At 47.1% G+C, this 25,915-nt stretch overlaps 1 protein-coding gene across 1 annotated transcript in view; it reads right to left on the reverse strand.

The window, feature by feature from the left end:
* Positions 1-1,893: 1,893 nt before the first annotated feature.
* Positions 1,894-25,915, reverse strand: part of LOC144122193 (uncharacterized) — a 33,890-nt gene continuing 9,868 nt past the window's right edge. The window contains exons 3-4 of the mRNA XM_077655776.1: positions 5,560-5,708; positions 1,894-2,049 (exon numbers count right to left, since the gene is read on the reverse strand). Of these exons, the coding sequence (XP_077511902.1) occupies positions 5,628-5,708 (81 nt within the window). The 3' untranslated portion in view covers positions 1,894-2,049; positions 5,560-5,627. The remainder of the gene's footprint in view (positions 2,050-5,559; positions 5,709-25,915) is intronic.

A 25,915-nucleotide genomic window follows, 5' to 3' on the forward strand; every position in this document is an offset into this window, starting at 1 on the left:
GAATTGAATGCAGTGCAGTATCGATTGCCTTGGAAAAATCTATAAATATAGCGTCAACCTGGGTGCCGATATCAAGGGCGCAGAGAATGTCGTGCGAGAATTCAACTAGTTGTGTTAAGGTGCTGAAACATTTCCTAAAGCCATGCTGAAAGTTAGAAAGCATGCTATTAGATTCCAGAAATTCCATAATATGCTTGTGAATTATGCGCTGCAGCATCTTACATGAATATGACGTAAATTAAATAGGTCTATAATTAGATAAGAGATGTTTATTACCAGATTTGAATACTGGATGTACTTTGGCAAGCTTCCATGAGCATGTAACAGTGCCGGTATTGAGGGTCTTTTAAAAGATGATGGTTAGATATCGAGCCGAACACAATGAATGAAGAACGAGAAAAGAATTAGGTATACCATCGGCACCGGTAGATTTTTCTGTGTCTAACTGTAGTATTAGGTTCAGTGCACCATGCTTATTAATCATTATATCAGTAATCGGGGTTGCCACATTAGGAGGGTCAAAGGATACAACTTTGTGGGTGTCTGATGAAAACACGGATTTAAATTAGGCATTAAAAGCGTCAGCTATTATTAACGGATCATTAGTTGTAGCATCATTGACGATTATAGACGCCGATGTAGACTCTGTTGGCAACAGAGAGCGCCAAAATTGGCGAGGATTAGTTTTTAGAAGATTTCCTAACTGGACATTGAAAAACAATCTTTTGCCGATTTCGTAATTACTCGCAGTTCTTCCTTTGGCCTGCGAAAGCACTGTCAGGGCGTGATAAACGTTTCATGCGACTGAGGCGCCCAACGCGGCGTGGTACGTGAACTATATCACGTGGGATCCAGGGTACTTTCACGTGGTTAATTTTCTACGTCTTTTTGTTTCCGTTCATGTGGCATTTTTTTTTTTAAGTTTCAAAGCCGAGGGACTTTCACCAGCTGGGAAGAGGAAGATGATAGTTGTCGCCACACGAGCGTGACCTGGAGGGCGCATTTCATCGTAGCTGCACTGCATGATACGACTAAAGGTTTAGCGCAGACACAATGAGAGCGAAGTACACGCCGCAAACGCTAAATTTCAGCTGGACGTTTGATTCACCCTTCACCCAGACTAAGGAAAAAAATACCAGCATGCGCAACCTACCGGATCATAACACGCCGTAGTTATTTCTGATACAGCGCGGGCGCTTATCTCGAGAGAGTAACATATTTCAGTGAAACTCGGTGCTGGGCTTGCTGGTGAAAGTAAAAGTAACACTACAAGGGTAGCACGACTCTCGCTCTATCTACCTGTGCCGTTCACCTTGAAAAATCTGCAGTGCATTAGCGGGATAATCTTTTTCAATTGTTGGTTCGTCAACACACAGCTGCTAACCAGCGCTATATGTGAAGTCGTTTACTTAGACTCCGGCTGTTTCGCAGTGAACCTCTGCACACGTAAGAAACGCGCCGTCGAAATGGTAACCTCACAGAAGAGCTCCAATTAGCGTGGTAAGTGTTCTGCAATATATCAAGCTCCATGTCTGCGCTCATTTCAAAGAGATCCCGTTTTCTTTATTTGTTCGCAGCGATTAGAGATGCTATAATGTGGACGTCTCCCCTTGGATATTTCTTAGCGAGGGCTTCTTGTTTCACGGCGCAAGAAGTGGCCAAGCAGCTGTGGAGCGCATTCGCTCTCTTCAGTTGGAGGACATCGGGTGACATCCAAATTGTGTTCTGGGCCAGGGTGGTTCATCTTCTTATGTATACTCAAGAGCGAGCACGAATGTGGACGGTGAACAAAGACAAACATCGCGGGCGGCGGCTGCCCATTTAGTAAATGGGCCTTTGCTCGCCCAGCCTTTCTTATCTACAGTGGGAGAATGAATCAGCCCGGGCCGATGGTGGATGGTGGCTGGAATGTTTTGGTTTATTAATGCAGCATGCAGCAGGGCAGCATCGCACAACGCCGAGTTGCACGCCGGCGGCCGGGCTTCCATGCGGAGACCTTGGATGGGCGCTTCTGAGAGCAGGAACGAAGGTGCGGCGGCTGAGAAGTTGCTGCAACACGAAGCAACCGTGTTAGTCCCCAGTACGGCACGAATTTTTCGTTATGTTTTTAAGTTGCATTTTAAATTAATTTTATAGAATTGAATGAAAAAGGAACAAAAGTATTGATCAGTGTTATTTTTTATGGCTGACTTGATCATTTCAAATTTCGAAAAAATAATCTCACCGTATCATAATTAATAATTATGGAGCTTCGACAGAATGGAAGATTTTTATATTATGGTGCACATCAAAACAATATAAATACCATAGCTACCGTAGCAAGTGTGCAAGGAGCCGTAGGAAATTACGTATTTAGGATTCACTTATATTTCCATAATATGGGAAATGATAGAGATATACTTAATCTAATTCTTTTTTTGGAAACAGGAGGAAGCAATACGCATACACAACTTGATCTCTATATGGCGAATAATAAAAATTTTCATTTTAAGACTAACGTCAGCCGTTGAGCACGTTGCTTATTTTCGGTTTTATGTCCAATATTCCTGCACAAAATATTGAATATTAGAATATTGTAAGGTATTCCCATAGAAATTTCGAACGTAATGGTCCATTGTTCTGATGTATAGCAAAATATTTTTTTAGCGTTTCCATTACTCGCATCGATCATTTCAGACTGCCATAAAAAAACAATGTTGAACGCCCTTGACGACATCAAAAACGTCAACATCATACCAAATACAAGCCTGCTGACTGGAGAGCGGCTGATATATCGCTTGTTAGAGTGAAATCGTTCAATATATGAACAAACTGTGTTAATAAACTGGTTCCCGTTGAAAAAGACTTTTCTCCAGAATCCAGAAGACTTTTGTCCAGAAGACTTTTGTCCAGAAAAGACTCTTGTCCAGAACTCTGCCTTACTGTTAATTTACATTTCTCAAGTTGCCGGTTGTCTTTAATTTTATCTCGAGCAGGCGTAGTGTCCTAAGTGATTAAGCATTTTTTTGCAATAAAAAAACATGCAGTTTACAGCGGCGAATTAGACAACGTATAAACCTCAAGGAGAGGGCTGAGTCGGGCTGGTTTGTTCATGTTGAATGGTACGACGATACAGCGCTGACGGACGGGACGGAAGAGGAGACAGACACATGCGCTGGATTAGCAACCAAATCGTTCGTTGCGGAAGAAGGGGGCGGGGGGAATAGAGCCAGCGATGGCTTTCTTACACATGAGTTACCAAATTCATGAATGTGAAAAGCCACTGAGATCAGGTGGGAGGTATGATTTCTATGCTTGGCGATGATAGTGGTACGGACGGTTCCGACACGCCTTACAGTCTTTGCAATCAGCGGAATGAGTGACAAAAATGTCATTTCGGCGTGACTGATTTTCCATACCTTTCGCGTGTTCGCGTAGTCGTTCAATGACACATCGTCGTCCCCCCCCCCCCCCCCCCCTCCCTATGTAGAAACGGCCGCATGACAGTGGGATCTTGTAGACTACACCAAAGCAACAGTTGACAAATTTATTTTGCTGTTTCTTCAGACACGCTTTCTTTCCACTTTGCTGGTTCAGTCTCTTGCACAGGCCTCCCAACTTGTTCCTGGAAGGAGCTTCATGCCGGTTTTGTTCACAATCTTTACCAGATAGTGCGATATTTGGTGAACATACAGAACTCACGTGATGTGCTTATTGTGTAGTTTCCCCGTTACCTTCTGAATTCTACATTTGGCTAGTATCGACCCTGCTACGCTTGATAAGATCTTCGTCGGGCCGCCTGCGGAGGTAAGCCCAGTAACTTGAGCGTCAAAGCTGGCTTGGGTTTTATGTGCACATGATCTATACAGAGCGCCGTTGACGACAGAGTTACGTACTAACACCAAACTAACGTTTTTACATCTGGAACTTGCGCTATCGTGCGACCATGTTTGTTGGATGTACTCCCCGCGCCCCCGGAAGAGCCTTCTCCCCTTCCAGTCGGCCCACTCTAAGATAGTTGACGTGGAAAAAAAAAACACCGAGAAAAGACGCAAGACCAGAGGAAGACGCACACAGACTGTCGCCAGAATTTCAACTGAATTTATTAAAGTTCCACCACGTATTTATAGCCACTACTTGCGCAGGCGCACATACATGCCACATTCAACAAGTCCGGACGTCATTGCTAGCCAGATAACAAATTCCATTCTTTGTCAGTGAGAATGGCAGATAGGTCGCTGATACAAGCACGCTCGTTCTTTTTTATTAAAAACGCTTCTAACAGCTCGCGCTCGTGCCTGGTCTTCCCGCGGCCAATAATGGTAGCATTGTTCAGCAAAGCTGAGCAATTTTGGCACTCCTTGACATGTATGGCCAGGTTGCTCCCTGTACCTAAGCGCAGCGTTCTGCCATGTTCCCTGAGTCGCTCATTCAAACATTGCCCCGTGAGGGAGCAACCTGGCCGCCATACATGTCAAGGAGTGCCAAAATTGCTCAGCTTTGCCTAACAATGTTACCATTATTTTCCGCGGGAAGACCAGGCACGAGCGCGAGCTGTTAGAAGCGTTTTTAATAAAAAAGAACGAGCGTGTTTGTATCAGCGACCCATCTGTTATTCTCACTGACAAAGAATGGAATTTTTTATCTGGCTAGCAATGACGTCCGGACTTTGTTCAATGTGGCATGTATGTGCGCCTGCGCAAGTAGTGGCCATAAATAAGTGGTGGAACCTTAATAAATTCAGTTTAAAGTCCGGCGACAGTCTGTGTGCGTCTTCCTCTGGTCTTGCGTCTTTTCTAGCTGGTTTTTTTTTTCACGTCAACATGTACCAACTCGCCCAACAATTCACGCTTCTGATCTAAGATAGTTAAGCGCGAAATAGCAAAAACCTGCATGAAAGCCGCCAGAACACGTGTGTTCTGTGTGTAACCAACTCAGGCACAAGGGGGACGCCAGTGACTGCGAACATGTTTGGCCTGTAAGAGACAATCTTTCCCGAGGTGAGTTACGCAAGTGGTTTATACTGTGTTTACGACTTGCAATGTGTCCTTGAGACAACAAGAAATTCCTTTATAGTCCCTCAACAGTGGTTATGTCTACAAACCCAAACCTGCAGATTTCCTTCCGTTATCTGATTTCGAAAAGGCTGATCTCCTGCCGAATGCCATTCTTGCAGGTTGGCCGACTGTAGTAAAACTCTACGGGATCAAGGGGCCGATTGTTAATGTTCCGGCAGAGACAGAAACCGTGCCGAAGGGTTCGCCTAGTAAGATCGAATACCGCCATTCCATTCTGGTCAACATTAAAGGAAAAATGGTAAGCAAAACCTTTCGGACTTGGTTTCAAAAGACATGCTTATGTCGTAGATCTCAACAGAGTTTTTAGTTGCCTGACAGAGCTTCACGGGGGCGGAAAAGTACTACCGCACATATAACGCACTTACGCGCAACGGCTAAATCGTCACTGTTCTTCCCAACAGTGGTGCCAGGATCTTACTGTGTCCTGGAGCGAAAGGCAGGTGAAGCAGGATAGTGCAGAATGAGGCTAACACGGGTAGAGCTTCCGTGTGAAAGTGCCTACCGGCGGGGCAGTATGTATGTACAGCCGAGGCGGCGGCAGCCCCGTCCTCCGGCCCCGGTGCAGCCGCCCTACGAGGTGGCCGCCTGGTCCCCTGTGGTCGTCGTCGGCGGCGCCGCCGTTGTGCTGCCGCCAGCCTCCGTCGTCGTGCTCTGCGAACACGCCACACTCCGTCAGGACTCGATTATCGGGGAAAAACGAGAGAAACTAATGGCAGCCGCCAAAGACGCATCTGTTGGTGAAAGACTTAATATGGTTCCTGGTCGCGACGGCCGAAATTCACAGAACCTAGAAGGCTTGGTGTTAAATGGGACGCAAACATCTGGATCATCACTGGCTAACGCATTCAACGAATTCTCCGCCACCCTGGTGAATGATTCGCATGGTTCACGGAGCTTAAAAACTTCACATATTCCTCTCGCGAAAGCGCACTTTTAAAACCAACCAACTCAAGAAATTTGCGACACCTTTCTCCCCTTCAAGAACAGCAAATCATGCGGCTCAGATGACTTACAGATGCGCCCCGTAAAACACGTCACATATATATATATATATATATATATATATATATATATATATATATATATATATATATATATATATATATATATATATATATATATATATATATATATATATATATATATATATATAAAGACATTATCAGTCCCATCCTTGAGCATGTGCATAGCCTCTCCTTTGCACATGGCATTACAGACCGATTTCTATTCTTTCAGTTTTTCCAAAGGGATTAAAAACGTTAATTAACAACAGGACGACCGAATTTTCTGACAAGCATAGCATACTAGCTAAATCTCAGTTCGGATTTAGAAAGATACGTTCAACTGAATTAGCGCTTCTAACTCAAAAAGAACTCATTTTGCATTCAATAGAAAGCAAATTACTAACTCTAGGCGTATTTATTGATTTCTCGAAGGCCTTCTACCGCATAAATCATGCTACATTACTAGAGAAAATTGCAATTTACGGATTTTTATGGGTATTACTACTTTTAGTGAAAAGTTATCTCCAGTATCGGCAACAAAGTGTGCACATTAATACTCACACATATGAAATTATTTAATTTTACAGCGGGTGGCCTCAAGGGAGTATCCTCGGCCCATTGCTGTTTAATAAGTATATTAACGACAGAACATCTATTGATGATTCAGCTACATTTTTTATTTACGCCGATGATACTACCATATTTTTTACTGCACCTACATCGGTGGCTTATTCGACCGGGCAAACCTTACAATGTCAAAATTGCACAAATGGAGCTCTGTAAACTCATTAACAATCAACTCTACTAAAACTAAAGCCATTCTCTTCAGGGCAAAAAATCATGACGTGTCCATTACTGACAATCTAATGATCGGAACATCAGTCATTGACATCGTCCATTCCTACAAAAATCTTGGGGTCATAGTCGAGGAACATTTGTCTCGGAATTCACATGTCGACATGGTGGTTAACAAAATTGCCAAAGTAGTTGGAGTAATAGCCAAATTACGTTCGTTTTAATCTACCAGAATAAAATTAGTTGTTTTTAATTCACTCATTCTTTCGCACATTAGCTATTGTCATCTGATTTGGGGGACTACAACTTCCTCTAACATGAACAAGCTGTTGTTACTGCAGAAAAAGGAAGTGCGCGTCATTTCCGACTCCTCATATGACGCTCATACAGAAGCCCTCTTTGATCATCTGAAAATCCGTCCAGTCCGCTTTGTATATGACACATTACTCAAGCGATATTTTAAAACAGAAAACCAAGGCAATAATATCAATGCAACATTATCGAAATTGATGAAAAATGATAATGTTTATGAAACACGCCGCCATGAAATATGGCACATTCCATCAGTGCGCACCAACTACGGCACTCAGTCATTACGCGTGAGATTACCGTCCCTACACAATATTCGTAATCTATGAAAAAAATCTGTAAGCTAAAAGAAAACGTAGAAGAACGACTACGTCTTTTCCTACAGTTTTTACAATTTTCATCAACGTGTCACTTTCTATTGTTTATCCTAACGTAACGCCTTGCTATGTATCCACCTATGCTTCTTTGCTGTCGTCCATTGTTTTACTCAGCCATTATCCTTGTATCTACCTTGTAACATTACGGAGAATGTTTTTACTAGTACATTGTGAATTGTTTGTCCACAGATATTAATAAGAGACTGGTTCATTTAGTTTTCAGTCATGACTCTTTATGTTCAGAATTGTATAATCTTCAGGTTTTTGTCAGCGCTCCAGACCTCTGTAAATAAGTCGAATAAAGATGAATGAATGAATTTAAAAGGAGGGCATTTCCTTGTCAGTCGAGTCGAATTGGTGACGTGAAGACATGAAATCGCGCTGTAATTACCGCAGTGAAGCGAATGGCGGTGGATCCTATAGACCCGCGGGTCGATAACTGTCTTCACGCCATCGCAATTAGCTTGCGAAAACGGCGATAGCTGCCTCTCATTCTTCTCTGGCTTGGCTGCATCTGTTCACACGAGATGCTTTTAAACAGGATGAGCTTCAGACTAGTAGAAGCACTTTTAAGTTGCGGACAACGAACATTGAGGACTTATGCTCTATCCAGAAAAGCAGGCAGAGAAACGCCGCGCGCACGGCTCCAGCTACTGGCTGCGCCGTGTAACACCGCATCCGAACACTTTGTTGGGGGTGAGAAGCGTCGAGTATTGGAATGGAACGGAAGCGCTCCTCCCGGATGAGGATAGATCGTCAGCTGCGACAGCCGAAACGTTTGCATAGCAACATTCATTGAGCTTCAGCAAGCAGCAGTAAACCTTTTCAGTGCACCCCTGAACGGGCGCTTTAAAGTACAGCGAGATCGTGTCACTCTAAAATTTAACTCCCATCAAATGACATTTGCTCGATTTAGTTCGTGCTAATAAAAATACCTGTATTAGAACAGTGACACGTCTGTACACGTTTATTCATCGGAATGTGCCTTTTTAGATTCCTTTTTTTGATTAACTTGTGCTCATGACTGATGTGCGGTTTTTGTGTCTTTTCCACGCGCATGCTCGACATTCTGGTCCTATATAACCCCTGTCCCACAGCATGAATAAACAGGTGGTAGTAGCGCTCGTGAACCTGTTTTTGTGCCCCTTACTCTGTCCCTCGTCCGGGATTTTGCGCTTTCTTGTTTACAACATAGAACAGCAACGCTTGAAATATTATGAGCTGAGAGTCAATTTGGCTGGGCGTAATTGCATGATGGGAAGCAAAGAAGAAATAAACGGCTTGTCTTGGCTAGGCAGCCAGTTGCTGTTGGAAGGCCATAGCCTGTATGATTCGTGTGCAAGGCACGCGAGGGAACAGTATAAGTTTGTTCCGGCAAGTAAGAAATGCCGAAGTCAAATTTCATACAAAACTATGCTGAGAATTCTCCTCTCATTTTCCAAAATTCATTTGAAATCTTCATTCATTTCAGTGTGTTGTCGCATTTGGGGACGTTATTTGAAACAAATCTTAGAGCAGAAGTCCTGCATTAGTGCCTGCGCAAGCAGCAGCGGACCATTGGGGACGGCACCACGACTCTGCTCCTCCGAATATCCTGCACGGGACGCTGTTCCACAGAAACGTTCTTTGTATCCGTTGCGTCTTTAGCGCAGCGCCGTGCTTAACCCCCCGTTTAGGTGCAATGCAGCAGATGCCCGCGTGGGGTCAGCGGGCGTCACTTCACTTCATCGAATTACAGTGAAAGGAAAGAATTCCAAGAGGCTGCAGTTGATCCGAAGTCCGCCGCTATATGCAGCAGCTCTTTCCTTCGTTCGTGCGACTTTGAGGTGTCCACCCAGAAGGAACCCCAGAACACTGAAACTCTATATAGCTGCTACGGTTTCTACAAAGTTTCTTTCCGCCCTAAGCGCTTGGATTTTCTGAGTACTTTGTACAGTGCATGAACTTCCTATTTTACAGTACATTGAATCTCTTACTATTAACTGATCTTCCCTCCAAGGATAATTAGCTCCTGCGTATAAATGACTAAAGAAACAGAAATATTAAAAAGCAAGCATAATAATAATAATAATTGGTTTTTTGGGGAAAGGAAATGGCGCAGTATCTGTCTCATACATCTTTGGACACCTGAACCGCGCCGTAAGGGAAGGGATAAACGAGGGAGTGAAAGAAGAAAGGAAGAATAGGTGCCGTAGTGGAGGGCTCCGGAATAATTTCGACCACCTGGGGATCTTTAACGTGCACTGACATCGCACAGCACACGGGCGCCTTAGCGTTTTTCCTCCATAAAAACGCAGCCGCCGCGGTCGGGTTCGAACTCCGGATCAGTAGTCGAGCGCCCTAACCACTGAGCCACCGCGGCGAGGCATAAGCATAAATAAATAATATCGTTTACATTATCTGGTACATGTCTCTTTGTGCTCTCTTATTGAATTGTAGGCGTCCTGTTTCACTGGCTTGCATGGCTTGGCAAATAAACATTATGGGTGTGGCACCGCCAAATTGTTTACTGTGCAAAGGATGCATAAAATTCTCGGGTACGTGTACCATAACCTGACGCAGGGAAGAAAAATACGGCGAAGCTGCATATCGGGGATCTAGCATGGACGAAGCCGCCGTTTCGAACTCGTCGTAGCCGCAGCCACCAAAGAAGTCGCCATACTGCGCATTTTAAGTGGTCGTGCTGTGAAGCAGGGTCAATGAGCCAGGTAAGGATGCATGAATGTAGCGTGGCGCCTACCTCACGAACAGACGCCTCAGGCCTCGTTTCATTTCCACAAAGCCGTTTTCTGTTATTCCCTGCGGCATAGTAAAAACGGAATCGTAGCTCGACACGTGCTTCCCGATGTCACTCGTTGAAGAAGCAAGAAAATCGCTGGTGTAGCGAGGGCTGTCGTAAAACCATGTTGCACACCGGCCCAATGAACGCTTATGCGCAATACCACAGCCCCGCTCCGAAAAGATTTGCCTCGTCCTCCGCATCTGCAGGGCCCGCCAAGTTGCGTGTCCGCCCATGTGTAAACACTGCTCAACTCCGGCCACACTCATACACATGGTGTGGACATGTCCACATTACAACAGAGACAACGCAAACACCCCAGAGACGTGGGAGTCTCTCCTGTGTACTTCCAAGCCAGCAGACCAACGCTGGCTTATCCAGCGCGCGGTGGAGGCCGCGGCATCCCAAAGGATCCCCGCCGACCTCCTCTAAGTCAGCGCAACCGGTCCTTTGACTGGTCCCCTGTTTTTGGGCGCAATAAAAGAGTTTACCTACCTACCTACCTACCGCAGCCTTCCACTGCGTGCGGCTGCGAGCTCTAGGAAGGCGTGTCCGCCAAGCGCCGGCACAACTGCGCGGTGGTTCCGGTGCTGCACGCAGCCGCCGAATTGTGCCGGCGGGATTCCGACCGCGAAGCTCCGCCGAGCAGCGCACAATAGCCCCCCCCGAAGAGCGGTAGTGTGGAACGCGAAACTGTGCCGCGCCCTTGAGGAAAACCAACGGCGAACTACTTAGCCGCTGGAGCGATCAAACTGGCCCTCGGTAGCGTGTTGAATGTCCCGGCAAGAACGATTCCCAGAAAGCGTCGGCTGTGTACACGTCCACGTTAGGCAGTCAACGAGCCCTGAGAGCGAAGGAGCCGTCTCCAGGTATCTCCAAGGGGAACTGAAGAGGTTTTAAATTTCGATAAACTTTAAACGGTCAAACGCCTAAAACTGGCGCGTAGAGCACGAGGAATCTTCTCGTGATAGCATTGGAAATGGTCACGTAGTAAAATGGAAAGTTGGGCAAGTTGAATTTGATTCGTGGTGAAAGGTAGCGCGAAGAGAACAAGGACCAAACGAAGAAGCAAGACACGATGCGAGCACTTTTTCGCAGCCAAAACTTTATTGCAAACAGCACAAAATATGTACCCACCTCGTAAAAAGATAACCAACAGGACAACGCCACGGAAACCGCAGAGAAAAAAATCAATGCTGAGTAACAAAAGATATGATACAAAAAGCATTGACCCCACTGTTAAATTCAAGGAAGACCAAAAGAAGTTGAAAACAAATCAATTGCATGTGTGGTCTAGCTATGCTACTTCCTTTGCTGTTAAAGCTTCATTTCTATTATAAAACGGAGAAAAGACTTTTCTTTTACAGTTTTTATGGTAAACATGCGATACGTTTTTTTTTTCTTCTCATGATGTGCGCGCGTGCTGGTCTGGGGGTATTTAAGCTGTGTGTGCGTCGCTAAATAAACAGTTGTCAGTCAGCGCTGCACTCTTCCTTCTTCTGCCCTTCATTGGCAGTTGCGCTGGAAAACTGTGATCCGGCTTCAGCTCCGGCTTGAGTTGCGCTGCAGTGTACGCCTGAACCTGCCCAGAATGCAACCTGAAAACATTTAATGTCTAACGCACGACATCTCAGCTGGTTTAGTCAGTATGCCCACTGTAGGTCTAACTACACCTACTGCAGGACACGGGCTTGTCCCATACACCTAAAATTAACACTGACCTGTGCAGCTGCAGCGGCTGCCTTATCTCACCCACCGAATTAACTCTCTGCCGGCCACTGCTACGCTTGCCGTCTCTTGTGAGACCATTCTCCTGTCTCCTTGGTATCACCTTGGGTGAACTTAATTCACCTTTGTTCCTCGAGCCAGCCTGCTCTCTTCCTGTCTCTTAATCTCACGCTTACAATATTCCTTTCCATGGCTCGCTGCACTGTTCTCAGTTTAATCTAATCTGACATCTTTATTGCGATGTAGCTGTTCTTGAAGTTCAGGCTTCGTAGTAAAATGTTAAGGGCATCCACATCAGGCTCTTAAGACCCCCTGAAGTCCTGCACTTAGTACTCCTGACACAAAATTCTGCCTCAATAGAATGGAAATATCGAAATGCAATAATGTGTTTAGCAGAATCCGCCCTCATCTTCGATTCATGAATTTGTATGACCACCAATCCTATTTTTAATACGAAAGCACTACTAGTCCCATTGCAAATAAAGCCGACGGTGTGTGCGTGTTAGTTTGTGTACTGGCAGATTGTGCAGAAAATCCCAGCAATGGCAAGAAAAATGGGGTGACGTCATTAAAGCGGGCGCATGGCGCACACAGCAAACCGAGCACCGCCACTTCAGGCAATCGTATAAATATCTTTCGTCTATATATACTCGCCACTGGCCGACCTCCACGTAGCGCCTGTTTTCCCGACAACATTCGTAACAAAATTGGGATGAATCCTGTTTTCGTACAGCGTTCCGGTTGGTGTTATACGATTTATCGTTTCATACAACTTACACGTGATAGTCAAGTTGGAGGCTAGCTTGCGAAAGGGATTCGAACCGAGGGCATATGCACCTTCAATTGTATGATTTCCCAGACTCTGTACCGCTTTCCTTAAGGTGTGGTTCAGATATCCACCGAGATATGAGACAGGTGCTCTGCAATGTCCTTTCTTCAGAAAGCATTTTTTTTTGTCAAAATGGTTATGCAGCCGTTCCTTGTAAAGTGTTCCGCGTGGTGTCGTACTCGTGTGTGTGTGTGTGTGGGTGGTGTCAGTGCACCCAGGCTCAGTAATGCTATCGCATCCCCACACCAAAGGAGTCTTGAGTGTCTCTGTCGAATTTTTAGCCTTCAGTCGATGCGCGTTCACGTTTCTCAGTTGAATTTGTTGTTTTCGGCTTTGTTTCCATTGCTGCAATGGCCATTCTACGGGCTGTCAGCTGTCAGCACCAACAAATAAAGAAAAAGGAAGGAATTAGTCCCGACTGCTGCTTTACTTAGAGCTCTTTGTTTTTTCTCTCCGTGTGCGCAGAATGCACGACTGCAGTCTCCATCCGTGGCAACGTTTTCGTGTGCGGAAGGCCATGGCCTGCATTCGCTGCAAAGCGTGCTCAACTCTGCCGTGCACCCTGACACTACGACATTCTTCACTGGCACAGGGGGCGATATGGCCCCCGGATTTGCAGGACTGGAAGGCCCTCGTGTGAAGGCAGAGGCGTCTCCTACGCGGACCGTCGCCACGCCAGGGAGCGGAAGAGCTTCGTTGGCATGGAAACGGAGGAGAGCTGCGCCATCACGGAGGCCTGTCTCCGTGACCGTGCACCATAACCTGATCGCGCTGCTGCAAAGCGACTCTCCCAGCGTCTACGCCGCTACAGCCTCATGCGGCTGACAGTTGCTGAGCGGAGCGCGTTGAATTCACAGTGAGTTTTCGTCATATAAATTAAACCAAAATCATGTGGCTTCTTCATGCACCACCTGTGTTAAACTTGGAGAACAGTCCTTCGGACAACTTGTTTATTGGCAAGCTTCCCTCGAATTAAGAGTAAAGAGAAGGGGAAGTATGCAGATGTGCGGCAACCATGGCAGCAGGTTGTCGATCTGTGCAACTCGCAGAAGAATAGCAATAATGCCCACAATGAAAGCGAGTACTATGTATTATTATATAATGCTAATTACCACTTACATAAACTTAGAGGGAGTACGGAAACACAGGCCCGGATAAATTTATAACCATAAGTGATTGTAAATAAATCTTTCGTAAAAGCCGTGGAATAGTTTTGTCCTGCTGGTCTGCGTTTGTATTTAAATGTTCGTCTTTGGAGCGGGTGGAGGGAACGGGCACTGTTGCCAGACCAGAGAAGGCCTCCCGAAAAGTGAGCCGCAGAATGCCTCTATTCTCGTCTAGCCACTCTTCCCTGGCCGTGCAGTCGCATCGACCGCAGTCGGAGCGGGGCGCATCGGCCACCGACTTCTCGGCTCACTTGAATGATTTGCATCCACTGCGCGAAAAGGGCATCTCTTTCGTCTTGCTTTTTTCGCATCGTGGAAAATAGAACAGGCGCCACAAGCACGTGTGGTATTTTTTCATTCCTATTTTTGCGCTGCTATTTTACATCCACTTCGGCTCCGGCCGATCATTTATTCATGAATACTACTGAAGTCCTTGTAAGGGATTGCAGCAGGGTGGGCATACTATACATGCCAGCAAGTAAATCACAATGACGCAGGCAAGGAACAGATATCAAACCCAATTAACTCAACTTGACCATCTCAGTAGATAGGCATAGAAAATGCGTCTTGAAACAACGCTGCAAACAAACATCGATATCGCTGACTTTGAACTTTGCATTAATCAGGAGATTCGATTCAAATACTCTTCGTGGAAGGAAATCCCACTTAACACGTATTACCTAATGCGTGCTTTTAAAGGGTAATTGCGCGACTATGTCTTTGCGCATAACCAGATGAACAAATATTATTTCCGTGAGGTCGGTCGTGTAGGGAACAAGAAATTATTAAGAGGAATTTTATTCTTGATATTTTATATTGCGGCAATGGTGGCAGGCTCGCTTTATTAATGAGTTCTGTCACTGAAGCACACCAAAACCTGCTGTAAATGAAGCGAGCTCGTTAATGCTTGTTTAAGTGGAAGGGTCATAAATAGCAAAGGCATAGCCCAGTATCGGCAGAAGGACAGTTCTGTGTGCAGGTAGGCGGACAGAAGGAGCAGATATGTGAAAGCCATCTTCGCAACAAGGAACTCTCGACAAGCGTTAGCTACTACACGTACAGTGTGCGTAGTGCGAACGAGGTCACTAGTGATCCAGAGTCAGAGATGCTTATAATGCGTTACTTCGGAGAGCAATACACTATTAGTAGCGCGTGGAAACTCCTGCTGCTTGCCTGTAATTGGCATTAAAGCGGCTTTTTAGAAATTAATCGGCCTAGAATTTCGCTCACAATTTGGACTATAACACACAGTAATCATCATCAAACTTAAACGCAACTGGAGCACCACTCAGCGCATCATTAACAAATAGTTTGAAGAGAGGAGGCTAAAACCGAGCCCTAAACAACTCCCGTCTGCTGTAGTCATTAAATTGTCATTAATTGAGTTGTGGTCCTTAAAGACACCTTTTCCCGATCCTCAAGGTACACTGTGAAGCAGTTATTGTCCTGCATTCTTGAGTATTCCGCGCAATCTCTCAAGATGTTTTCTGGTAGACACGATATATTAAGGTCTCGAACACTTCCCTTCGTTCACAGCGTTAGGAAAGCCATGCACTGTTTGATTCAGCAGAAAACTTGTAGAGGAGCCTTTTCTGAAACCCTGCTTCTGCATTGTTAGAATACTATATTTGTCCAAAAGTAGATGTTACAGAAATTGGGCGGTAGATTTAAGTGCAGTGCTTTTTTTTTCTGTTCTGTGTAGTGAATTCATTTTGGCAGGCCTACAGTTCTAAATTGAGAACATGTTGGGCCAACACAGACGCAGGAGACGAGGTTGAGGGGACTGGCAGAAACTTGGAGCTGATTTTACTTTCTTGAAATTAAAAAAAAGTCCACGCTTTGAAAATAAGCGAAACTGTAAAACGACACCTAATTACTTTAAAATTCACACACGTGGCTCTGCAAAGAGTGAAACAAGAGACAAGTGGAAAGTACAACACGATGTCAAGACGGGCGAGTACTTGTATTACACTCTATTACATCACAACGACATTCACGACTGCTTTATGATCAGTATGATATACACTGATATTTTTAGTTCTAACTGTAGAGATATTCTTTGGTAAGGTTAAATCAATTCATGAACCATGAATGCTAGTTGGTAGAGTTGCATTTGTGAAACAGTGTTCCCGTTGTTCGCACGAGCCTTATCATCCGTGATGTGGTTTCGACGCTTGTCTTCTCTTTTTTCTTAATGAAAATGAGTACTGTGCTGTACGCTGTATGCCTGTTTTCAAAGATTTACCATTTGTATATATTTATTATGTTATTTTTCATTTTTTGCAATTTATGTTTGTTATTTTTGTTTTGAATTTCTGTTTTTTCAACTTTCATTTTTACCTTCTTTTTTATGTTTCTTTTACATTGCGACTGCTTTGAGATCAGTATGATACAAGATTTCTATGCTGTTGTGTACTTTTCCACTCGGGGTAGCATTCAGTTTTTAGCCTGGCGTTTTTTGCTAACGACGCCGACGACAGGAAAATTTTCTTGGACAGTAGAGGTATAAAGCTTCCTTGTAAAACTTATGTAGCTGCTGAACACCCGCCGAAAAGAGGAATACTAGTCAAGACAGTGCGCATGTCACGAGAAACGCTGAATAAATTTTCTTTGCAAATGATACAAAGTAACAGATCAATCACTCACGAAGGCACCACCAGTTCTCTCGTTGTGGTACGCTTCCCAAAGCTCAGCCGCCTCTCGGTTCCTGCCCGAAGTCGGGAGTTGGACGATATCTCATCTGGTCGGGGACAATGAAACTTAAAGAAGGACGCCGACCAGGGGCGTCCTTTTTTAAGTTTTATTCTGCTCCTGCAGGTATAATCTTGGTATTCTCAAGTCGTGGCTCGCAACATTTACATGCAGTGCAGTGAGCGGGCAAGTTCGCCCCTTCCGTACGGTTTATCGACAGTGCAGGCTCCCTAACGCGGCCATTAACACAGCGGCCCGTCTGCGCTATGTAGACTGGTCCCCACTTCCGTCTCCCAAATTCCGCTGAAGCGCGGAGAAGTCTACATAGACTATCTGCCCCAAGGACTGCTTCCCACCGAAACTCTTCACCCGCTCCATGCTACCAGCACATGTGGGAGGCCAGATATGTGGACTTGCCAATCCAATGACGACGACGTGCCCGCTTTCAGTCGCTGCCGTCTTCCACCTCTCTGCGCACCGATCGCTGCTTACCCCGCTGCAATAAAGCGCCCCGGTGCTGTGCCTGCTTGCCAGCACCGCCCTGATTTCCGCCGGCGAATTTCGCAGGACAGTTGGATTGGTAAGCGCCTCCGTCGGCGCACTCGCTCTTCGTATAAGCCACATCAACCCTTCAGTGCCTTTTCTTTCCGCCACTACCACGTTGGCACTGACACCTGCAAGTTTGTCCACCCTTCAGCCCTGCCCACTGCGGAGGACCCAACCCCGCCCTCCCGAACTTTTCCCAGGAACTGTACGGCCCATCACGGACCACACCAAGCCCGGCATGTACGTGCTGGTACATAGGCGGTTCTCTTCGCCGCCGTTACTTGACGATGATGATGTCCTCTGGCGTTGCTGCATAGCTATCTTCGTCTTTCTCGTTCATCGCGCTAGACGGAGAGGGGGGGGGGGGGGGGTGATCGCCCGTAGCGGCGCTGGTATCTGCGGCTGTGCCGATGACGAAGACGTTCAAGTCTGAAGCGTCATCTCAAACGCTTCCGCAGGACAGAACACAATCGGCAAGCGTCCTGCTCCGCCAGCCCGCTAGCCGTGGTGGTTCTTTCTCAGTAGCTGTGGACGACTGTCCACAAACGTCCATTAGCTGAGAATGAGCCTGAATTCCTGTGCTTTCTTCCACAAATAGCAAAAATTCGTAAGGGAAAGTAAATTCATACATAGGTTCGCTTAAGATGATCAGGTACTTGAATGAAAAAAATCACCAGTCAACGTTAGACAAATTAAACCTTATTAAAATATAACCAGAGTACCGGGGTTCACGTCAGTGTCCAGAAAATTATAAGGCCGCTTAAGGCGAGGACAACGCAAAAGCGATGTGTTCTGGATTCATTGCGCACGGATGGAAGCTGATGAAGACTATGACGTCCAGAGCGGGAGACTGACATTTAACCACGCGGCAGTTGCGGCTGCGGCGCAGCAGTCGAATAATGTGGCCAGCGAAGGTGATCTGTTCGCGCCGCCACAGGTTCGAATCTGCCACTTCATCCGGCCGTATGCTACGCGTTTCCTCCTCGGCACCGATGTCAATGCTGTCACAGCCTTGCAGCTCCTCCGGTGGTGTCTTTGGTGGTTACCCGTGTGTCTTCTCATTGTTTCGACCAATGAGGGAATTTCCTGCATCCGCCGGAGGTGCTTCGGTGTGACTACAGCTGCCATGCGATCGCATTAACATTTTTTTCAGTTACGAGAACGGTAAAATACATTCTGCACTGCCTATATCAGGCGTGAGAAAAATTCGCAGGGCTGATTTAAAGTGTATTCTGGCAGCTTCACTTCTTCCATCAAGTTCTTTTCGGTGCGAACTGTAGCCAGTCGAAACGGCTTCACTGTCAACCTTACTGTGTCGTTAGGCCAAGTCTCAGTCAAAACCGCTATTTCGAGGTCGCGTAAAAGCACAAGAGCCTACAGCTCGGCACTCTTGTTTAGAATAGCTCTACTGTTCACATTTGGTATTTTCAGTGTCCGAGGTCTATTAGTCCGGAGTTAGTTTGATCTGTATTTGAGTCAGAAGCAAAAATCTTTCGTTTCGTCCAATGCAAATAGGACGCTATAAACACATAGCTTATCATAGATAGCTTTGCCTTGACTACCTTTCCTCTTTCTTCTTCATAACTTTTCTACGATGTTTTGTCTATTTCCCGAATTTTCATGTAATGTTTCTCAGCAACTGATAAGCTGGCGATTTGCAGCTTATAAAACGATCATAATATTTACATGAAAAAAAAATGAAGAGTTGTGAAACGACGTATTGCGCCTTGTCTGTTTCATTCTTATCCGGCCTATGGCATCTTTCGACGCCACTCTCGGTTAAACCCAGCTTTTCCTGAAAAAGTCCGTCAGTATTTTTCTTTCCCAGTTGCTGCCTACGCGCCGCTCTAGCCTTCTCTATTCCGCAAAAGACCAAGTTCTTCAAATGCCTTTGTTTTCTAAATCGTCTATCTGGTCTATAACTGAAGACAGCTGCCCCTGAAGTTCCGATATTGCTGATTCCATACCTGCGTGTCTAAGACATGCAGATTTTATACCATCCCTTCAGTGCCATCAATCTGCGCAGCAGAAAAGAAAAGATTGCTTTCTACTTTGCTTTGAGATATGTGCAGGCTCTCCACTGCTGAATTAATATTCCTCTGGCTTGCTAGAAATTCCGGCAGCATTTATTTTTCACGCGGGTCACGACTTGCGCTAACATCGCCACAAGATATCCTTCGACAATCCAATCACACAAGAGGGAAATATTAAGGACGGGTGGACGTCGTATGGCTGCCACCCCACATCTAAACAGCAGCTCAAACACATCCAGAAAAAGTGCACCCCACTTAAGCACACGGGGAGTAAGGCGAGCAAGGTAGCAGTTTAGAATGGAGAAAGTACTGCTGGTGCAGCCCCTCTGGCGCAAAGGGGAGCCTAGTGGTGGGGCCTATGTCTCTAATGGCAACGACGCACCGCGCCCCCTGCAAGCACGGGGAATAGGACCGACTGGGATGTCTGCGCCGGATGGGGGCTCCGTCGAGAACTTAGGCACGTGCTCTGTAGCTTGTTTCCGCGGGGCGAAAGTGAATGCATGGCCGAGAGAGCGCTGACCCGACTGCGGCCTTCTTCTTGCGTTCCACATAGGTAATGGTCGCCGCCATTGTTCGGGGTCGTCCTTAATGGCGCGGGCGGCCCGGATACCTGGCGGGCAGGTTACCCTTTATATTGGCTGCACTAAATCCTCCAGCCGCGGTTCGACTTCTTCCCGAAGGAATGCGTGCCTGCGCTCTTGCGACCTGCCTCGTGTAAAGTTTCATTTTTCAGATACTTGAGAACCTTGGGCAAGCTGGTGTGACATGGTTTTTCAGCAGCGCAGAGGACAAAGGACGTGACAAGTCAGCGCCGTGTCTGTGCACTTGTCACGTCCTTTGTCCCCTGCGCTGCTGAAAAACCATTTCATTTTTCAGCAGCGTCTCCGTCAGCCGGAGAAATGGGTCTTCATTAGGTTCAAGGAGGCGTCATTGTCTCTCATGAGCGAGCCGTCCGCGAACTCAGCCGTCCGCCGCTTCAGTGGGGGCCGACAAGTGGACAGCGAGTGCATGCCGAAGGCTGAAAGGGGAAGAGCAGTCGGTGACGAGTTTCACCGAAGACCAGGGCCCATCCATGCACCGCGCGGACGCGGTGCGTAGCCTGGGTTTTATTTGGTGATAGCCCTAATAAACTGTGTAGCCAACTTGAGAGCATCGGCAACGGGCACGCCGTCAAGCCGGCCGGGGTGTAGCGACTCTGAATTAATGGGGCGGTGACAATGACGAGCTGTCAGTTCTCGGAGGATGTGCGGCCGACTGGCCTGCCCAAAAAGGTCAGGAAACATCTGTGCGCTCGAGGCGGACGGGTGAAAAGTCTCCTTATTGCCGGTGTCGCTGCTGCGCTTCCAAAGGTGACCGACCTGCGAAGTGCATCTGGAACAGCTCCGGCAAGCTCGAGCCGGACATCAGTGGAAGGGTGCTTCGAAGCGAGCTGACGCCGCGTGTCGCCAGGTTGGGTATTTTTTCACCTAAAGTTATGTTTCAAAGCGGCAGCATAAGGGCCACGCATGCGGCGACATTTGTCTGTGAAGAGAGCGGAAGAACGAAACAAATTCGTCATACATGGGGCATCGAGCGGGATTGCGACCCTCGCGTATGAAACTGCCTGTAGATATTGTCGCCTTCCTCAACTTTCATTCGTGTGCGAGTACGCAAGAGCACGCGTGCGGTTGGCCACCGAAAAGTGCCCAACCGCAACCAAAAAAAATGGGGAAAAGAAGCTCCATCGGAGGAGCGTGGAGCAAGTCACACGGAACGGCGGCAGATAGGAACCACCATGCCAGGGTAAAGTCAGTTCGTCAACGCAAAGCGCTTAACAAATCGTAGCCCACATTCGCGCCACATGAATCGCAAGCCGGCAGTTCGGGTTGATGGATTGTACGCGCTACCGCTAGGGAACTGCACAGGACAAAAGGCAGAGCGCGCTTGTCGGCACATGAACGCGTTGGTTCATCGTTGGAAGTGGACCGGTGCTCAGCGAGCCTGACAACTCTTCCGTGCATGGACCAAATGGCTTCGCGGAAAGAGCCAGCCCTCGTTACTGGCATCGAAGAAGGCGTAATGATTCGCCCTTGTTTCCAGGAGAAATTTCCTGAACCGCGGTGGTCGCCCCCAGTGGAAGGAAGACGAGCGGTGAAAGCGTGACGGACTGTTTGTTTTTCCTCCAGGGGCGCCCCTCCCGGGAACTGGTTTCCCCGTCGGCCAACCTCGAAATAGGCGGCCCGCTTTCCGCGTGCGAACCCGTTTGCGGCACGAGGAAGCGCAGCGTGTGGCGGCTGGGTCAAGTGCCGCACGTCTGCGCCCAACAGGCAGGCAGTTCCCTGAGGTGTGCGCTCTGCAGAGGCCACTGCAGACCCCGTGTCTGGTTTCTGGTTGCTCTTTCAGTGCACTGTCCCGCATCGACACCAGGCGACGTCTGCGAGACTTTTTGTCCCATTGGAAAGAAACGGCAACGAAACAGCCAGCGCCAGCCTGCCAGCCTGCGCGAATGGGGAAAGCGCGATAAATAGTTTTCTTTCGCGCACCAGAGTGGAAAGAATCCGTTGCAGCTGAGCGACGCCCGCCGCGGTGGCTGTCCAGCAATCGCCACTCTCTGCGCCTGAAGCCTCCTCCCCCGACCGCATTTGGGCGGAGTGCGAATTCAACAACCTCGCCTACTTGCATTTAAGAGCATGCTGAGCAAAGCTAAGCGCCGGGAATATATCCGTCGCTCTCCGCTACCGCAACTCAAAATGAGAGGTACCGCTTCTTATGCCATCAATGCCTAAAGAACCGTAATCTTTACTTCTGTTCGCAGAACTACACCAGTCACTAACATAACTACTAAACGATCTTTTTCCTTACTGCAAGGAACCAGCTACCAGAAATGTCTTCATACAGAGAAATTGATGCAAAAGTTAACTCCAGCGGAAAAACAGCCCGCAGTGTCAGTGTTCTTAAAGCTGCGTTGCCAGGTGATAGAGAAGTTTTGAATTTTCTTACATAATAACTGTATCCGCGAAATCTTCCTTGCAATTTGAGCAAGCAGGCTTGGGCAGGGCATGTAATGCCGTCATGCGGTGTCCCGGACTAAGGATACGCGACCATGTGCCGGGGTATTTGACTCCCAAACTATCTTTTTGAGCATTAAAAAGTCCCCCCCCCCCCCCCACACACACACACCATCTGGCAATGAACACCGTTAATTGGGGAGACATGGGAGAGGCCTTTGCCTTGCGGTGGGCGTAGTCAGTCTGATGATGATGGGGAGCTAGGTTTTGATGTAATAAGCCTAAATTGTCGCTAAATTTATTATTTTCTGTTCGTGGTATTCCTAATGCATCTGCCAGGTATATATAATTGTAAAGTGAAGGAAATGGAGCATAAACGATCAGGTCCTGGGGGTTGAGAACATTTATCCGATGTTTTTCGAGCTTGAACGGAGTACTTGGAGCGGCTGTCGTTGTTCCTTTCGCGTGTTAAATACCTCCTCCTCGCAGAGTGCGGTCTCTGGATGTGCTGTGTGGACACGAGTGCCTCGTGCACGAGCGAAAAAGCATGGGCATCAGTCAGGAAGGAACGGAAACAGCCAACCTAGAATAAACTGCTACCGGTGCAGTTAAAAAAGTGAGCGAAAAATGGAGTCCAGGCTTCTCACGCAAACGCTGCAGAGCCTCTGACCAGGGGTTGCCCGAAGAGACGCCCACACGTATGCGAGCGAGGCGCCTTCCCGCCGTCGTCAGCGACCATTAGTCAGCGAAAGCTCGCTAAAAATTGCTCATTACTTTTAAGTGAAGGAAATGCGCAGTCTCTCTGCTTAAAGGACCATGTGGCGCGGAAAGGAGAGAGGGAGACTTGAAGGAGGAACAGACAAAGGGGGAATAATTTTCATCAGCTGGGGATATTTAACGTACTATGACATCGCACAGGACCCGAACACATATTGCGATTCCACTCCGCCGAAGCCCCCTGTTGGTTCTCTCTGCGTTGGCTTCGAACGCTGCACAGCGAGAGGATGGCCTGGATAAAATCATTACCAGTGGGCTTGATCTCTGCAACGCAGTTTTTCGGGGCAGCTTTTTTATGTGGCGGTGGTTGTATCTTGTTCGTTTTCTGCCACGCACAACAGCGGGGGAACATCTCACGCGCACAGTCCGGGATCTGAGGAGACCCCGGCACTCAAGAAGATGCGCACAATTTCACTTCCAGTACTCTGCACCAAAATGCCTGGAGCACCTGAAGGGTTTCCTGAGAGCCGCGGAGTTCGGCAGCTAGTGTATGGCGCTGGTCTGCCATCCACGGCCCCCTGGACGTGGCAGCGAGACGCGACACGGATCGACAAGGTTGCAGGCAACACTCTGAATCCGAAGCCCCTTAAGACACCTCGCGAAGCTCAAGGCCAACCTCCGCCGCAGATGGCTCCCTGGGGGAGCGGGCTACGCAAGCAACGTCGAGACCGAGAGCCCCAAGAGGCGCTTCTGCGCTCATCCGACGCCGGGCATGACTGCGAAAGGCGCTCTCGTACATCAAAAGACGGATGGATGTTCGAAACAGGGTTGATCTTATTTCGGCGAACCACCGCGGTCTGTGCGTCGATTTCTGTGTGAAGGCTCAGCGCTCCACCGGATGTTGTACCGAATGAGACGTGCGAAAGACCGGCCACGATCACTCGGCAGAGTCGAGGCCCAACTCAAGTCGAGACTGCGACTCAAGCGAGCGCGGAGATACGCGCGCTATACTCGACTACTCAGGCGTCCATGTCACGTGGTATGGAGGAGGCCCGGCGCAGCGGCGCGGCCTAGGCGGAGCTCGGCTACAGCAGTGGCCAGTCAAGTGGTATGACGTCAGGCGCGTGAAGCCTGGCTCAAGGTCAAGATAAGACCTTGTTTACCTGGAAGGCTGCAGCTCGGAGAGTGAAGCTTTCGCTTCAAAATACAGCTCCGTTCAACAAACCTACTCCTCCCACTTTACCACCCACAATCCACCCTCCAGAAGCGTCCACCCACCACATCCAGAGAGGGCACGCTGTGGAAGAGGCGAACTCAAGTTCAAACACGCGAACGGCAGTGCAACCAACACTTTGTCTATTGCAGATTTACCTTAGCGAACATAAATCACCGCGTGAAATTCCCCAAGGCAAACTGCCTAACATTGCATAACGAACATCAATACTACAGAATATGCGGAAATGCACTCGAACTAGTTAGGTGCGCGGATGAGATTAAGAAGTATTTCGGGGAGAGATTGGCTCCAGCTGCCACAGGGCCGGCTTAATTGGAGAGATAGGACCTTTGCCTTGCAATGGGCGTACTCAGGCTGCTGCTGCTGATGTTGATGAAGCATTGTAGCATTTTTAATGACATTCCTTCGCAATACGATAGGAAACGTACATGAAAGCGTGCCAATACGGCTCCATTCTGGGACCACCTATTTCCGGTTACATAATTATGGCATCAATATTCCGAACACCCTGAAATTGTACTTGATCGTGACGATAATAATGAAGTTTTCTTTCTTCTTAAGGGCAACATATTCAAATTATAGCTAAAAACTGCAGTCAGTGGCTGAACAACCCCACGGTTAAATTCCAACTTGGGATTAAATATCAACAAAAGATGTGAAAAAAAAATTAGAAATATCTTTATCCGGCGTGCTGAGTCGACACTTTTTCTCGTAATAATATTTAACAAACATGTGCTGTGGAATGGGCGCGTTAACTTTGTGCGAATAAATGTCGCATGCACTATGGGCGTCCATAAAAAAATATGTTCCATGCCACCGGTGTGGTTAAAAAACATTACTTTGCACTTGTGCAGTCCCTTCCCCAATGGTGCCTACTAGTCTGGGATAGCTCATCGGAAGCTAAGCGGAAAGCGGTATATTTTTATTACAAAAAAAGAGGAATAAGAGGTATTGCTCACATTTTTTTTAACTTTGAGACCTCGGTTCCATACTTGGGAGGATAGAGATGTTAATTATTTATGAACTGAATGCGCTGCCGCTTGCCACTCATGCTCACCACTTATTCTACAAAGAAACACTTTCACACATCGTGCACACTGAATAACAAAATATGCAAACTAACATACTTTTATACCAGGGCACCCAGAATAACAGCAAATCATGGTTGCCAGACTAAATTGTACAAGGAAATTTTTCTTGTAATTTCAAGCACGTAAATAAGTGATCTGATCAATATTGTAACGGAAAACAGGGAGACAGGTCGCTAACCAGCAGAATACAGCAAGCAGCCAGCCAGCCAGCCAGCGCGAGACACTTCAACGTCTTCGAAGACACTTCAGCGCCACCTGAGAACACCAGGTGGCAATATATAGACAAATGAGCGCTTATTTACGAAAAATTTAATAAAAATGCTGCCTAAAGAAGCCTCAGAAATCTGCTTTCTTGAAAGCGTTGATTGTCCCTGATATATATTTCCTTTTTTATTTCATTCATCTTAAGAAGTATATGGAAACTTGTATCTACACGTGCGAAATTGCATGTTATAACAGTATCTATAAACGTTATATGTCACGTGCATCAGGCGCCCGCGTCAGGCTTTTTGCCCTCGAGTTCATACTTGGAATAAAGAATATGTATAATGAAATTGATTCATGCATACAGT

The sequence above is a fragment of the Amblyomma americanum genome, chromosome 2 (genome assembly GCF_052857255.1).
Source record: "Amblyomma americanum isolate KBUSLIRL-KWMA chromosome 2, ASM5285725v1, whole genome shotgun sequence".
Lineage (NCBI taxonomy): Eukaryota > Metazoa > Arthropoda > Arachnida > Ixodida > Ixodidae > Amblyomma > Amblyomma americanum.